At 41.4% G+C, this 17,033-nt stretch overlaps 1 protein-coding gene across 1 annotated transcript in view; it reads left to right on the top strand.

Moving 5' to 3' along the window:
• The window catches only part of VPS50 (VPS50 subunit of EARP/GARPII complex), a 94,605-nt gene extending 90,447 nt beyond the window's left edge, over nucleotides 1-4,158 (top strand). The window contains exons 27-28 of the mRNA XM_075746173.1: nucleotides 1,780-1,969; nucleotides 3,399-4,158. Coding sequence (XP_075602288.1) covers nucleotides 1,780-1,969; nucleotides 3,399-3,518 — 310 coding nt within the window. The 3' untranslated portion in view covers nucleotides 3,519-4,158. The remainder of the gene's footprint in view (nucleotides 1-1,779; nucleotides 1,970-3,398) is intronic.
• The last annotated feature ends 12,875 nt before the right edge of the window (nucleotides 4,159-17,033 follow it).

The following is a 17,033-nucleotide window of genomic DNA, read 5'->3' as shown; positions in this document are numbered from 1 at the left end:
TGTCTTTCTTGTACTGAGGGGCTAAAAACTGAACACAGCACTCGAGGTGCAGCCTCACCAGCGCCGAGTACAGGAGCACGATCGCTTCCCTACTCCTGCTGGCCACACTATTCCTGATACAAACCAGGATGCTGCTGGCCTTCTTGGCCACCTGGGCACACTGCTGGCTCATATTCAGCCAGCTGTCAACCAATACCCTCAGGTCCTTTTCTGCTGCACCCTTTCTTAGAGTGTAAGAGCGCTCATTATCAACTCCTCCCAAGTATCTGCATGTAATTTCTGATTCTTGCCCAGTTCTTTTTTTTCTCACATATCTTGTAGTTTCTTTTGCCAGTGGGGAAATGGAAGGGAGGTATTCTGAACGGCTAACTCTTTGAATACCTTCATAACTTCTTTCATCTCTGACTTCTGTGAACGTATGGAATTAAAAGCCATGGAGGAGGTGTTTCTCCTCCAGTCAGCCAGTCAACTGAAATTGCTATCATCAAGCTCTTCACTGAGTGAAGAATCATCTCCAGTACAGTCAGCCATAACCTTCTTTAAGTTTTGCCCTGCCCTATCTCTAGTTCTATGTTCTTTCCTGTCTCCTGTCTGGCTTCTTGAAGTGCTTCAGTATGTCCTATTGAGAGTCATGGTCCGATCTTCTGCGGAGCTGCAGAGGGCTTGTGCCTTGATCCTCTCTCTTTTTGCCTTTTTTATTTCTGCATTCTGCAAATTCTTTCTGCATGCTAAATGTAAGGGTGCAATTTCTTCTTACGCTTAACCTGATCTTGTTGTATATCCAGATTCCAGCTGCATGTTTCTGCTGCCTCCTTTGCATCAGACCTAATAATCTAGGAACTGTATAATTATTAGGATCAAGTTCGTGAACCAGTGGAAGACTGAGTTTGCTTTTAATTTGGTACAAGGGAAGAATGGAAACAGTGGGATAGGATTGTTGCTTGTGGCAGCAGCCTGTAGGTGGGCTGGATTAAGTCTATCAAGACACCATGCTCAGATGAAAGATTTTTTTTTTATTATTCCCTTTTATTCAGCTGGAATTGGCACTGTTAAGGGCATTGCAGTGTCATTTCCTTTGATCTTGACAAATGCAATTTCTTATCCAAACTGCAAACATCGTTTTCCTCATTTGTTTTCTATCACCCCACTCTAATCCTTCCTGGTATTACCCTGCTCTAAGCAGAACTGCTCTGTCTTGTTTGAGCTGAAACCTGTCACCCATTTTTTCTGTCAATCTACTCTCATTAAAACAGTAACCTCTCGCAGAGATTAGGCAGTGCTGCCACCCTTTCTCCTCTGGTCGTTGTGGGTGGTTTGGAACAAACAGTTTTGTGTCTTTCTCTGATGCTGCCACTGTTGGTTCAGCAAACTCCTGGAGACCCTTCCTAAAACTGCTGCGTTACCTTTCAGAATTCAGTGGTCATCATCACTTGACTAAAGTCACTGTCTAGTTGTGCTGATCAGCATTGATTTCATTTCCTTTAAACCACTTCTATTAAGTTGTTCGATGTAGGAGTTTTTTGGGGGGAGATGGTGGTTTTTTTAAGTATCACTGGATGCAGTGGGGTTCTGTTCTATGAGTGGGGCTAAAACATATTATACTAATGCAAATAAAACTCTGCATCAGACATCCTAAGAGGAATTCTTGTTTGCTTTTAACTTAAAACCATAATTATGTCCCTCCTCAAGGTTCGAAGGACTAAGTTAGACAACTTTAAGAAGTAAGATTCATTTTTATTTCCTTGTAAGTTTTACTTTCCACTGTGTTTCTCTTTTCAGTTATGCCAATGTAAAGAAGTGCAGCAATGAAGGACGTGCCTTGATGCAACTGGACTTTCAGCAGTTCTTAATGAAACTAGAAAAGTTAACAGACATTAGGCCTATTCCAGATAAAGAATTTGTGGAGACCTACATTAAAGCCTACTACCTAACAGAAAATGACATGGAACGCTGGATAAAAGAACATAGGGTAAGAGTTAAATTTGCGTTCTTTTACTGTCTACCGGGAAAATTCACCATAATGATAGAATCATGCTAACAACTATAAATGATCAATGCTTCTATGCATTAAAAATGAATATATGCATATATATGTATATATTCATTTATTATAACAAAATCTGTATGGGAAGCAGTATAAATATAAATGCATGCGCGTGTATGTTCATTGTATTTATTATCGTATGAAGTTAGTATGTGTTTGTACTGATTCAACATCTGATGACTGGGAAGGATGAGTAAGCCAGTCACATCTACCTACTGTGTCAAAAAATGTAGAGAACTAGAGCAAAGTGAAGTTGAAAGCATTTCTGTGCTGTTCGGAATGTGCCAGAGCGCAGAAGTCGATCGTCAAGAAGTACAGTTTGAAATCACACTTTGTGTTTAGGAGTAGATTGCTTAAACTAAGTTATAAGGCACAATGGGTAAGAGTCATTGCTTTTTCTTTCTTTGTTTTATAGTAATGAATCAGGACCAACATTGCTGTCTGAGATAAGTCTTCATTTGTGTTTTGAAAGCCTTTAGCATGCTTTCGTGGTAGCATAACCTAACAATTATAAGAGGACTGTGTAAGTAATAGTCATATGCTACTGGAGCTGCCCGTTGTTAAAGTGAAAAGTCTTTTAAAACGGAGCATTTCAAAATCTGTATTTTGGGATCACTATAAATCCTACTAGAAATGGATGAAAGAAATACATCTTTAATATAGTTTTCTTTGTTATACCTGGAGCCACAAGAGAGATTGTGAGCTGTTGTTTGGTGACCTACATGGAAAAACTCTTGTTTTAAACCTACTGGTGGAAGCTATATTTTGGATAGCGTTAAGTATAAAGGTAGTACTGGCAAATGTGGTGTTTAGACAGGTGTTAAGAATTCTTGTCTTAATGTTGTTGACAATTTTTCCTCCTTTATCATGTACTGAAATTAACATTGTTTGCAGACCCTGTAGACAGAAGTATTTAGAAGCTCATTGGAAATGAGAAGGCAAAATAAAAAAGATCAACTTCTGTCACAGTTTGTTTAGAAAAATGTTTTTGTGTTAAAAGCTTATCCCATTTGCATATATATTTCCCACCACACCTCCCAAAGAATGGAAACTACGTGAAAAATTGATGTAGATACATATGTAATCACAGAATTACTTTCTGTGAGCTCAGTCCAACAATACTAAAGTTGTAAGCATTTTCCATTGTAATCTGCCATGTAACAAAATAGTTTTGTCCTCTGCCTCAACTATGAAAACTATCTAGACCTGACTTAACTACCACTTTAAATCTCCCTTGTGTACTGACTACTTCTATCAGTTGAAAAGTCCACAGTGTGTGTGACTGTGTTTTAAAATTTTCTGTCTTTGTCCAGTGTTTTATTCTGCCATAACATGATCTGCTTTTATTTGCCAGGAATATTCCACTAAGCAGTTGACCAATCTGGTGAATGTTTGTCTGGGCTCCCACATCAACAAAAAGGCAAGACAGAAGCTGCTAGCTGCTATTGACGACATAGACAGGCCTAAAAGATAACTGGAGAAAGCTGCTCTCCTTGTGACTTGTACCTTTTTCTGTTCATGTGAAGCATGCAGACAAATCTCATGGACTAATGACAACATTCTCTTAAAAAACATTGTGCATGACCTTTCTTAGCAGCATTGGAGACACTCTGAAGTGGCATAATGTTCTAAAGTATGACTTTTCTAATCTGTATAATTCTTTTCTGTTGTATTTCTTTTCTTTTTTTTTTCTTTCATTACTTGCCCTTAGTAAAGGGCCACTGTTTGTGTATCATTGGTGAGCTGTATATTTTGCAAAACTGTATACTGTAAGTAAAATCAAAATCAGAGAGAAACACATTGGCTTAATATATAGTTGATGCTCTTTTTTAATAAAAGGGCTACTTGAAAATATGATTTCTTTCCTCCATGCTTTTATCCTCAGAAATTGTGCTGTATTATGGACCAGTGTAAAATGAAAGGAAATGTACAATATTTGATTGATGTATTTTGCATGTGGATTAAGAGTGCAGATCAACTAAATACTCTCATGTTAAAGCCTCTCATCTTCATATGCATTTAAAAATGTCTGTTTATTTCAGAATTAATTTAGTCATATCAAAATTATTGACTTCAGATTAATAGAAGGTAATAAACACTGCACACTAGAATGATTTCTTTGTGAGACTTTTTTTTTCCTAATTTAACAATGCAAAATGTCATTTACAATAGAAGTTAGTAATGTTCCTTTCATGTCACTTCCCTTTTGTCCCTCTGCCAGTCTTCCCTGTTCCAAAGCAATAATGCCAGGGAATAGGAATAATGTTTTTTTGGCTCAAGTTATGGATTGATACTAACTTAATACTACTATTTCCTGCTCTGCTGTAGACACCCTGAATGATCCTGAGCAGAGCAAAATCCTTGGCTGTGTATTTGTCCTAGAAATGTCCTAGAAATGTGAGAGCATCACTGACTCCGCTGAAGTTTTCAGGTTTGCCTTTGGTTTTCAGTATGTAAAGTTTTTTATTATTACATAATAAACTTTTTGCAGTGCTCTCAGACCTTTTAAAAGGAAACATGCTGGCATTGAGCTAATAGGTAAAATAATTTACATAAGCTCCAATCCACTAATGTATACAAGATGGTAAATTCTCAGTTTCAGGTTCCTACTTGCCATTGTACTTTGAATTCAAACATGGTAGAATCAGAACTTACTAAACAGCAGCAGTACCTATAGAAAATTGCCCCCTGGAAGCACTATAATTGCTCTTTTCTGTAGCTTAATTTCCTCTTCAGAGGTGGACTGAGCATAATTGTGTGAGTTCAGTGAAAGCCTGTATACAGTTTTAGAAGACAGGTAGAATTTACATTTTAAATATTGACTGTGTAGTATTCAGCTCCTTTGTTAATCTGTATTTTAAAGGAAATAAGATTTAAAACAAAATTTAACTCCATTCTTTATTGACCATGTTGTCATGCTAAGTTCCAGTGAAAGCTTGTTTAGCAGCATGTAAATGTATATGTTGAAGCTGAATCACTTTTACCCTCATTAAATAGGTGGTTCAAAAAAAAAAAAAAAGAAAAGTGTAGTTCATTTTGAAAGTGTGGACTTTTGCGTCAGTGTATCTGCCCTGAAGTCAGATCCGGAACAAGAGCTCTCAGAAGAAATAGAAATGTGTTGGAGACGATTAGTGTAAAATCAATTTTGTTCTCATGGATGAGAAGAAATTTAAATATCTTTACCAGAGCTTTGGTGAGCTGAACACATGGTTAATTTCTCCTGAACTATTTAGGTTGCTGTAATTTGATTGCTTACCAACAAGTAGGAGTGTAAGCACTGATTGGAATGGAGGGTCAGGGAAGGATGTAAGCAATTGCCTGAATCATTGGAGTAATTTTTTGTAGTGTATTTATAGTTTGACTTGTGATTTTTAAGTTAGCCCACAAATAAAAGAGTGTGTAAGATGCAGTGTTAAACCTGTGCAACAACTGTTTGATCTTCATTCGTAGGTGCTTCAGAAATGATTCTCTTTTCCAGAGGAACCTCCCCTCGCTCCCCAGGATTGATGCTAAGGGAGAAGCTGTGTAGCTTAATGGCTTAGATGCTCCCTTAGATACATGATTTAACTTTCAGGTTGCCCTGTGTGGAATCAGAAGTTGGACTCAGTGATCCTCATGGGTCCCTTTCAACTCAGGATATTCTGTATTACTTAGTCTTGGGTGACTAATGAAGCCAAGTTTTGGCTGATTGTTGAAGTATTAACTTACTAAGAGTGTGTTTGGTAGTTTCCATCCTCTAGTATAAGAATATTTTACAAACCATTGATTTTTGAGCAGCTCTGTACATCTGTACAGCCTCCCATGCTGCTTTTTCTGCAATAGAGGACATGGCTTAAATATCCTTTATGTTTTAAAGGAGTGTTTTGGAATACTTGAATAATAGAAGATGATTTCCTTCAGTCTCCAAGGAGAATGACCAGCACTGCAGAGGTGGACAATGCATCTGTAGTCCTTCTTTAGCCTAATGAATCTAAATCCTCTTCCCCAGACAATGAGTACTCTGATATTTGCCAAACTCAGCTGGAACAGTTTGCAAGTCTCTGGTTAGGCAAAGCCTATTCCTACCCTGATCAGCATGCACCTGGCTTTTCTACAGTCAGCTTCGCTCGGTTGTATCTAATGGTGATGTGTTCTCCAAAGCAGCAGCTACTAGGACAAAAATAGGAGGAAGCCAACTGATTGGTTGCTGCGACCCTGGTATAGGAGTCAAGTCCTTGCTTTGGTGTGGGTTAATTATTCAAAGCAGAATGGCATTGACGGGAAAGAGAATCTTGGATCAGCAGTGCTTCAGCTGATGGGATAGTGCAGAGAGTAGCCCCTGGAGGTGTCAATTCAAGTGCCTGATCTGGCTAGGGACTTGGACGCGCCATGATTTCAGATGAGTAGCTAGATTGCCAGGTAACTGACTATCCTGGGGTCCCTTGTTCCCACATGGGAGCGTCTTCCCACGTGTCAAATAAAAGCTTGACTTGCCTCTGATCTGCAATGGGAAAAAACTAGTCCTTGGCCAGACCTGCTGAGCAAACCCTGGATATGGGCTGTGGATTATAGCTTGTGAACACCGCTGAAAGCACAGCCGTCCTTTTGTCCCTGCCTTCTTAGGGGAGAAAAGGGGGTGAGCGATCAATGGCTCTCTCAAAGCTGTGAAAGGTTTGCATCCTCTTTTAATTTTCACGAATGTGAATGACAAAGGCATGTCTCGTGCTACCGAAGATGGAGATTATTTAATGCAAAGCTGTGGGTGTGGGTTGTGGTCTTGACTTGTCTTCCTGCCACAGAATGCACAAAATTATAGATCCTCATCTTCTTCCTGTGCAGGTGATATATTTGGGGGCTTTTCCCTTTGAGACCTTGCTTATGGTTAACATTTATGAAATTTCTGTATTGCAAGCTGTACTTGTAACTCGAACTTTGGATAAAGCCGGTGTTTAAAAAAAAACAAACAAAGTCAACAAAAAAACCCCAAAACCACACAAAGACAAAAATCATTCCACCTGATTAAATTGATAAATAGTGCTGTCTCCTGCCAAAATCCTTGAAAGGCCAGATGTCAGCAGGCACCTGCTATATTATAAAGGATGCAAACAGAGATGGAAAAAAAAATGCAGATTTATTGTGTGTGAGTGATGGTATCTATTTTATTTATAACCACTACTTGAAACAGCATAGTGTAAAGACTAAACATTGCACCAGACACTAGGATTATGTTGCAAGTATGGAAATAACACAATTTGCAAACAGCAAAGTTTCGTGCTTGCTGGCTATTTAAGGATACTTGCGAATGTGGTGTCCTTGCAGCACTGGAGCTGTTTTTCATCACAGCGGGGACTTGGTTTTAAGGATGTCCTGCTCTTCCATGAGATCCCGAAGTGTGATGTGGAGCAGTATCTTTATACTAAATACTTCACAGATCTGTCGGTTTGGTTGTTGGTGTTTTTTTTAAATAGGCATTAAATCAAATAACATACCATATGATAAAGTACATGCCTGAGAAACCAATGAGGAGGTGAGTAACCTCTTTTTTTGTGTTGAGGATCCATTGCTAAATTTTAATTTTGTGGAATATTCTGTTCCAGTTCCAGAGGGTTTACATGTATAAGCTAAACCAAAAATATTTGGATGTGACCTAAACTTGAATCTACTTGGCTGTCCTGTTAAAGAAAGTGCCACCAGTACCCCTCAGCTCTGCTGGATTGATCTGAAACTTTCGATCTGGATATATGCGTAAAAGAAAAAAGCTTTCAGAAGAGAGATGTGTAGATCTATATGCTACATTCGTAGATTATCTAGCATAGTTTTCAATATTGTCAGATTTAACACTGACAAACAGCTGTCTAAACTTGTGTTGATCTTTGAAAAAATATATGAGGAAGCTGAACATCTAGGAGAAGAGATGCTGTGAAGTGCCTCTTTTCACTAAGAACAAAACGGATGATCAGATGTGCCAAAGGACCACAGGCATTTCTGAAGATTTTTTTACAAGTAAATCCAAGGTTAGTACTTGTACATATTTCCTGCCTTATATGTCTAGTAATTTTTATTCATAAGTACCACTGCTGATAAAAAAACCCATTCTTTGTATTTCAGTAAAGAATAAAATAGAAATGTCACCTCAGCCTTAAATAAAATGGATCCTTGTGCAGGAAAGATATTGTCAGGCTTATACTGTGGCTGCTGTCTGAGAGCTGCAGGGAATTCCTGCAGAATATGCACCATAAAAGGGTTCCTTTTGAAATTCATCCATATATTATAGTGTAAATACATACATGCACATTGAGTTTTGCGTGCAATGTAATTCAACACTGGGGACCATGAAAAAAATTCAACAACAAGCAAGGCATGATTGGTTTCTCTGCCTTCAGCTGACACTGAAGCCTGGGTAGGAAGAGCAGAGGTGTTTCCTTGTGCAAGTAACTGGTGTCCATTGAGGACAGGGTCATAATCTGGGTCCGAATTCAGAGCTTTGAGTACATCTGAGTTACCGTACTGCTCCCACTGCTGCTGACTTCGCCACTGACGTGTGCTGTGAAGGGAGCATCATGCGGGAGCCTGCTGAAGAGGAGCTCCAGCCCAGCCCAAAACGCTGTAAGCATCAGGTTGGACACTTGCTGGAGCATGATGCTCCTGCCCAGAAGCAGAGATTGTGGATGGCCATGCTTGCTGTCCTGGCTGCCTGGGTTTGACCTGCTCCAAATGCACGGAACTGGTGGGTTGGAGGATGGGCAGAATTGAGCTGAAAGGCGGTGGTACCTCAGCGTCGTGTATGCTCAGCTCGCTCCGGGACAGTTCGCTGATCTCTTGAAATATGAAACCTCAATAAATGCAGGAATTGTCATTGCCTGATGCAGTTATTAGCACAGCACTAAGCACCCATGAGTTTTCAGGACAATTTATTTCTTGAAGTGTAGGAAAATGTCATCGATGTAAAGGAGTTTGACCAGGGGCTGCTTCCTGGCCCTGAGCTGCCAACATCTGTCTCCTCCAGAGCAGTTAGAATATTTAAGCAGCAAATGCTCCGACCAGCTGAGCGTTCATGGGCGGTTTATAACGTGCTACATTTCAACTAGACAAAGTTGTTGCCGTGAAAGGTAATGCCGTTAGCCCTTCCTTCCCCCCTCGCGCAAACAGCCCGGCGTTGTGCTGGTGTCTGCTCTTCGACAGGGCGCTTCCTTCCGAGGGGTTACAGAGCCTTTCTGCTGGGAAGGAGAGGTCTGTTTATTTTTAGTGAGATGTTTACTGCTGCTTTCTATTGCTCCAAATCTATGCGGTAATGGGTGATGTATGTATGGGGTTTTTTGCTTGTATGCACTAAGAGAGCTCTTACTTTTCATGGCTGCCCTGGCCCAGGGAGGAAGGACCTCCCTATGGCTGGCACGTTCAGTAACACTTCAGAGATGCTGCATACCGTAACGGCCGGGTCATGGACCCATCCTGAGCTTTGATTTAGGATCTGCTCTGTCTTGGTGCCTGGTGTAAGGATGTTTGTTTTATTTTCCTATACTTTACTCCCCTAGCGATAAAAGGAATGATGTTATCCACCATGTTTTATAAAGCGCTATCCGGCTGTGGTCGTGCAGGCACAAGCTGCACTTTCTAGTGGGAATCAGTGACTTAACCACAGGGAAGCTAAAATATCAAATCTTCATGGAGAAGAAAGAGCATAAGGAAACTGCCTTCCCTGTGTCTCAGGCATTTTAGGTGCTGTTTCCTTTGCATTAGGGCAGAAGCCAGTAGTCTCATGCACGTTATTTCTTCTGACGGTATGCTTCAAACTGCACCGGCAGTGCTGTTACCTGTGCAGCTGGGGACCTTGCTACCAGCCAGAAAACATGGACTGAGCTACGGATGGGACTCTTCTAAGATGTAATGCAATGTGAATCATGGGAATAGTTAGATACTAAGATGATTATTACCCTGGAGATACCATATAGATAGATGCAGACTGAGAGATGGTTTATTGGGAGAGAAAGACTTCCAAAAAGACACAAGCTGTAAGGAGGCAAGACACTTGCAAATAAGATCTCATCTTTATTGAGATGTTCAACATGATTTCTAGGTAAAGAAAAATGTTATTTTGGGGGGCTAATCAAGGCAGTTTTCATCTAACCTTTATCTTCCACCTCTACACAAGAGGGCTTCATTGCATCAGTTCCTTTCCCTTCCTATTTGTGTGTACCTGGTGCTCGTATTCTCCTCCCTACACATCCAGACACCTGAATTCACACAGGGACCCTTTGCAGAGGAGGTTGACTTGGGAAAGTCTATCCCAAGGAGTCCATGGCAGCAGGAGGGGCCAAGGCTGCCACAGAGACACCAGGCTCCATGTGGGACATCTCAGGCCACTCACAGGTGTCTGCTGGCTTTACGAACCAAATGTTTGCTCTGCTGCTATCCAAATTTCTTACCTTGTGGAAAGAAGCATGGGAAAGTCTAGGGACCACCTTGATTTTCTTTTCCTTGAAGCACAAATCATTTTTCTTAAGGCACTGAGTTATGGCCTAAATGGCAGAATCAATACCCAAAGGAGACAGACCAGGAGGAATAAGGAAAATATAGATGAGACTGAAGATCTTGTTTGCTCCCCAAAAACATAGAACACAGGATTCTTGAGCATATATTTTCATTACAAATAATGTTTTTTGTAAAGTTCAAATCTGAGACTTTTCCAAATCAAGTATTCAGGTAAAGAGATCAGGGAAGAGTTCTGTCCAATTGTGGGATGCTGGACTTGTCCAGGCTTGTTGGTGCCGAATACAGGGCCATTATGACCCAGCAGAAGGGGCCCTGGGGGAGTCCAGCTTGGGCGAGAGCAGGGATTGAGCAACTTGCTTATCTTGCACTGATAAGCACTGGACCTGAACAGGGGCAGGAGATGAGCAATTTGTTCATCTTAAGAAGGTGCAGCACCTGACGGGTCTACTCCTTAATCAACTAAGTGACGCCTGGGGTGAGGGGGACCCTTCACAGCTTGACGTTACTTTGGTAAAACTAAACAGACCACCGCTCCTCTGTACTGAATGCCTTTGTTCTCCGCCACTTCCCACCCCCCCAGCCCCGACCAACTGCACAACAAGCCTTGTTAAGGGCCAATCAACACACAATACCTGACTTAGTCCCACCTCGCCAAAAGTATAAAATCTGGCATTTAGAATCCTCTTTTTTGAGGACGAGAACTCCAACTATCCGGACGGGTCGACGGGCCTGGACCTCTCTCCTCCCCAAGCAGAGACGCCTCTTTGGTAAGACTTGCGCCTCCAATTATGTCGGATGTTACCCCGAGAAAACTATCATTAACAAAAGTGCCGAACTATTAACTTGAGCTCAAAATTGTTGCAGTAAGTGCATTTATCAACGGCAATTCCGAACTTTTATATCTGTCACTTCAATAAATTACCTATTTTTCCTTTCAACTTTGCGAAACTGTTTCAGTGAAAGTCCTTAGTGGGGCTCTGACAGGCACATGTTGACTCTGATAAGTGGCTACACACATAATCCTTTAGACATAAACTGTTGACCAAGTCTGGGACTAAGACTGGACCTAGCCGCACCTAGGCTCCTCTCTGAGAAGGAGTTTAGAAAGCAAGGGGGTCCTTTCTGAACCTCGTGACTCAACGGGAGGGCCTCCCTCAGCCACACATCAGACTTGTACCCTTTCACACAACACCAATACCTATCCATGCTTTTTCTTCTTCTTTTTTTTTTTTTTTTTTTCCATAAAATCACAGAATCATTTAGGTTGGAAGATTGAGTCCAACCGTAAACCTAACACTGCCAAGTCCACCCCTAAACCATGTCCCTAAATGCCACATCTCCACGTCTTTTAAATACCTCCAGGACTTCCTTGAGCAGCCTGTTCCAATGCTTGACTGTGAAGAAGTTTTTCCTAATATCCAATCTAAACCTTCCCTAATGATGGGATAATATCTCTAGATTTTTTTTTTTTTTTGTAGGTGCTATATTATTTGGTTACCTGTAAGAGGGTGGGTGTTCAGACTCTAAGCTGGTAGGCTCTGTTTAAGATTCCAGGTGATTAGTTCCCATGAACTTGTGTGCTCTTATCTCATGTCTTTAGGTTGAGACTCATTTCTGTACTAAATTTCAGTTTTATGCATTTGAAATGAGTGAATTGTATGAATAATTAAAACCCATTTATTAACCTCTGAATGAATGACCAGTAAGGCTAGGAATTGGACTGAGTGGCGGGGCCGGGGGGGGAGAAGTTTTGAAGCCTACTCTTTGCAGGAATGAGAAAAAAAATCTTGAAGTTGATTAAGTAAAATTTTCTGGAGGTCAGTACATGCCTAGATTGCAACCTGAAAAATACAAGTACAATCTTCTCTGGGGTTATCTGGTAGTTCATGATGAATCTTTCTGCTTTCGCTATTTTGTGAGGTCAGTGAAGGATTTTCAGGCTGAACTTTTTTCTACATTGTATCCTTTCCTGAAAACAGGCTAGTGTTCATATTTGCTATGTTTACAACCATTGATTTTTTAGGAAAAGTAAAATTTAAAAAATGCAGAAGACTGTGGGCTTCTTTAAATATTTTGTTAATATTAGCTGCTTTTACATAAAGCTGGCAGATTAATTTTAGACATTTTCTCTCTTTTGTATTCTACAGCGCACTGCGTAAACAAAAAGAAGATATTAATGGTCAGTGGCAGCTTGTGAGGGGAACCCCAGTCATTGGTGTTACTTCCAATTTATTAGTATTGTAACAGCACTTGGGTACTTCAGTCATGGACAACGTCATCACCCTGCTGGGCTTTCAGTAAAAAATATGGAATAAATATTTTTTGTTGCCTCAGTAGGGCCTAAATCTAAGATAGGTGGTGAGCTGTGTTTGGCTTGTACATAATCACAGCAAAGAGAGAGCAAGGCTTCATCCCCCCACCCCCCTCTGCTTTCCATAGCAATTCGGGTTCCTGACCTAGGTGTGCTGAGTTGCCAAGTGGAGCAGACTCTCTCCCCATTTACTGCATGAGTCTGAAGAGACTAACCTCTGAACCTGCGCTGCTCGGTGTGAGCACCTTCTGCCAAGACAGTTGGATTTAGCAAAGATGTCAGTGAGGGTGGAGTGGAAAGCAGAATCCAGCCCTGTGACCAGTGATGAGCCCCCAGGGATGAGCCGTGCCTCCATAGGATCTTCTTGACCTTCTGCATTGTGCCACCCACTGTGGCTGTGGTGGGCTTCCAAGGAGAGGGCTGGAAGCGGTGGGAATGGCCGACTGGTGAGGGATTGCAGGGCACTGGGTGGAAAAGCAGGCTGGATGAAAAGGACCCAGGGGCTGGTGACGAGAGGAGACCTGGCTGCCAAGAGAAAGGCATCTTCTGGTTTGCTTTACTTCCTTTCCCATGCTGCTGAAGACCAGGAGCAGCCTGAGGGACTGCACAGAGGGCTGCTGCTCTCTCCCGGAGTCACGAGCTCTCTGCCATGGTGTCCTGTTCCTCCATCACTCTGAACCAGCCTCTCTTGGCTAGTGGCAGCTGAAGGGATGCAAGTATAATTCAAGGAACAAAGTAATCCAATCTGATTCATCTAATCTTGGTTCAAATTAAATGAGAAGGCAACAGGGACTTGCTCTTCAGCATGTGCAGAAACTTGGGCTCCGGATACAGAAGCGTTTCCATGCCAGCCTTGGAGCAAGGTTGACCGAGGGTATTGGTGGGTCCAGGACACTGAAGAGGGGCAAAGAATTGGGGAACAAGTGGTAAAAATCCCACAACAAAATAGAAAAATTTTTATATTAACTTAATGGTTTTGTGGTGGTGAGGCTCAGGACTAGTGCAGGGAAGGACCGGAGAAAGGGAAAACGGTTTGCGTGTTTGATAGGATCTCCCCTGATCTACCCCAATGTAAGGAGAGGAGGAGGACGCCAACTGAGCAATGTGGCCTCTCTCTCGCCTGCCATGGAGAAGGACAAATAACCCTGCTTGTTCCTCTCCTCCACTCTGGTAAATCAACCTAATACCTAATTTTTGGCATTCATCTGGAATCATTATTTTGTATTTAAGCTTATATAAATGGAAATGAAGGATACATTGAACAGTTTCTTCTAGAAGGTACAGAAAACATTGTGTTTATATAAGCAGTCATTCTTCATTGTGCATTATATACCCGCCTGGGTATCAGTGAGAAATCATTTGCAGAATGGGTGTATGTGTATTGTCTGTTGTTTAGAATGCCTATTTTTGTGAAAATGATGCTAGTCTAAATAATTAGGTGTAATGGAGGGGGAGTATACAGATGCTACAAAGTGCTATGAGAAGGCTGAATTTGCTCTGAAGGAAGACTTAAGGTTTCATTACTCCCATTACAGTCTCCAAGAGCAAGGTAACCCGAAAAGGAAAGGGACTACTTTGACAAATCACCTTTATTTTGCTTCCTACAATAACTCACAGACAAAAGACAGATTCATTTTCCAATGCATTGTGTCAGCTAGTTCTCTCCTCTGACTCAGTCACCCTTCTTCCAACCCTAGCTTGACTGAAACAGCAATGTGATTGTACACGTATACATCCCGCTGTCTTTGTAAATGGACACAGATGTGTGCCTCAAAGTTTACTACAGCCCCATAGTCTATATTTTCCCTATGAAACGTAAAGATCCCAAACGGTTCTGCATGTACAGGAGAGGTGGGATCAGGCAGGTGCCACTGCCCTTGCAACCAGCAGCAAGCAGGCCATTGCCAGTGTCCCCTCATGATTCAATCTTGTGTCTTTTTCTAGAGGAGGTGAGCGAGAAACCTGAGCAAGGTCTAACGGGTCTGGAAATGGGACGTTTTTCTGAACATTGGGGCAGTTAGTGCAATACAGAAGTGCACGATGCTGACCAAGAGCTCAAGTCAGTCAGCTTGCTTGGAAGATAGATTCCCATTGTAAGGGATTCAGTGACACATAGATGGGGAGGAGACCAAAGGAAATGGTGAGGGTCCCTGTTTCCTGAAATCTTGCAAAAGAGGTGATTGGGTTTTCTTAAAGAGCTTTCTTGTAACGTTAAAAATCTGCTGTGATATGATATAGCTTCAGTGCCGCTGTGCTGTTAGGAATATGACTGAAACTTTCACAGTTTCTACAAGTTAACTTTGAAGGTATGAAGAAATAAATCCCAAAATCCAGAAGAGACCATCACAACTGAGAATAAAGAGGACTGAAGCAGTGAAAGTCCAGAACTGTTTCTCAAAAACACCAACAGAAAGGGCCCAGCTTCAGCCAACACAAAGGCAGTGAGGAAAAAACCTGACTTTGAAGGAAGAATTCGGAGAGAAAAACCCTGAGCAAAATATTGACTTCCAACCTTCCATCAATATATGCCTTGAGATAGTAAATCCAGTGACTGAATTCCCATTGCATACAAGACTTTGAAACAAGCCTTTGAGACGAAAACTATTACTAAGGGAAGAAGAAAATGTTTTCCTCTGTAGAAAGTCAAATGTAGTTTTTAGACCATAGAGATACATGTGTATTCAGGGCCAGTGCTATCTGTGAAGTCTGTCTGAAAGACATTGTTTCTCCATCCTAATCCATTTACAAATTGAGTCAGTGAAGTACCAATTAACCTCAGGTCATTAATTTTAAATAAACTATCAATTTTCTTTATTTTCTCTTTGCTTTGTCTTTCCTTTAACTGGTGTAATGGCCTGTGGGAGAGAGAAAAAAAAATTGCTTTGGTTCTTCTCTTAATGCATCAATATCAGGGCTCAGATTACCACGATGCTTGGCCTTTGAGCTGCTGAAGACATTTCTATGCCTTTAGTTTTAGTCTCCATCCTCTGCTTCCCCAGCTGAGATGTTTAACCAGGGGGGATTAGTCCCAGCTCTGATCTTGGCTGAGAATGTGGGTCTATTTTCAGTGGTTTGGGGTTTTTGGGAGAGAGAGAAGGAGCAAGAGTTCAGGATCTATAAAAGTACTTAGGAGAATATACAACACAAGCATCAGTCACTTGTACTGCTGTCTACTCAAAACCTGCGATCCGGAGCAATTCTTCTGGCTACTCTAGAGTTTACTTCTCTGTTTTGCTTTATCCTATGCCCTTTTCTGGAATCTGCTTGCATGCGCCTGCTCCTCTCCTCTTTCTCCCTCACTCTCCACCGCCTTCTTCACAAGGAAAAAAACCTTCTGAAATTGCCAGGCCTTTCTGTTGCACTCAGGTCCTATGTGCAGAATGACTAATTTGTAACTCTGACTTTTATTCCGCTGTGACTAAAGCTCCTCTTGCCCTGCGACTGCCAACGAGCACCTTTGGCTTTCCCAAGACGTTTGCTACGCAACACAAGGAGTCATTCGCTGCAATACAGTTGTATGTGAGAGCCTGAGACAACACAATATTGATCCAATCTAATAACAGAGTAACTATTCATAAGAGATATCGTGTAATTGATCTGGATGGGACATCATCTGGGTAAGCAGCTGGGTGGCCAGGAGGGAAGCATTTAGGAGAACTTTACTCTTACGCTCATATTCTTTTTATGGGCAAAAGGGAGAACACAACTTTACCTGTGAAGACAAGAATATGTTATTGGTCTAATGAAAATTTTTTAGAGTATAGTAATAATAATAATACAGATGATTAGTCTAGTTACAATACTATATATTCATATTCCATATATCCAATTCAAATTAATACTGGAAATCGTTGATAAGAGAGTTCAAAATGTTATAAAAGAAAATCTCCTTCCTAGTGTATCTGTTATGCTCACCCTTGCAACGCTCCTCCAGGTGCCCGGCCAACAGTTTCGGTGCGCGTGCCTGCGGAGGGGTTATGGGGAGCTGCCAGCGCCCTGCAGCATTCACTGGAAAGAGAAGAGTGTTTGGTCTCCCTCCTCTTTCACAGGAGAAATGAAATTACTCCATTATCTTGGGATCCTCTGGGGTTTATTTTATGTGGGGTTTTTTTTGTAGCACTATTTGTTTCTGTGCTCTGTTCACTCGTTCCCAGTTATTCAGCTTTTCTATTCTCTTTGTTACTGCTGGAACTGGTTTTACCAGAG

The sequence above is a fragment of the Balearica regulorum genome, chromosome 2, assembly GCF_011004875.1.
Source record: "Balearica regulorum gibbericeps isolate bBalReg1 chromosome 2, bBalReg1.pri, whole genome shotgun sequence".
Lineage (NCBI taxonomy): Eukaryota > Metazoa > Chordata > Aves > Gruiformes > Gruidae > Balearica > Balearica regulorum.
This window is presented reverse-complemented; position numbering and strand designations above follow the sequence as displayed.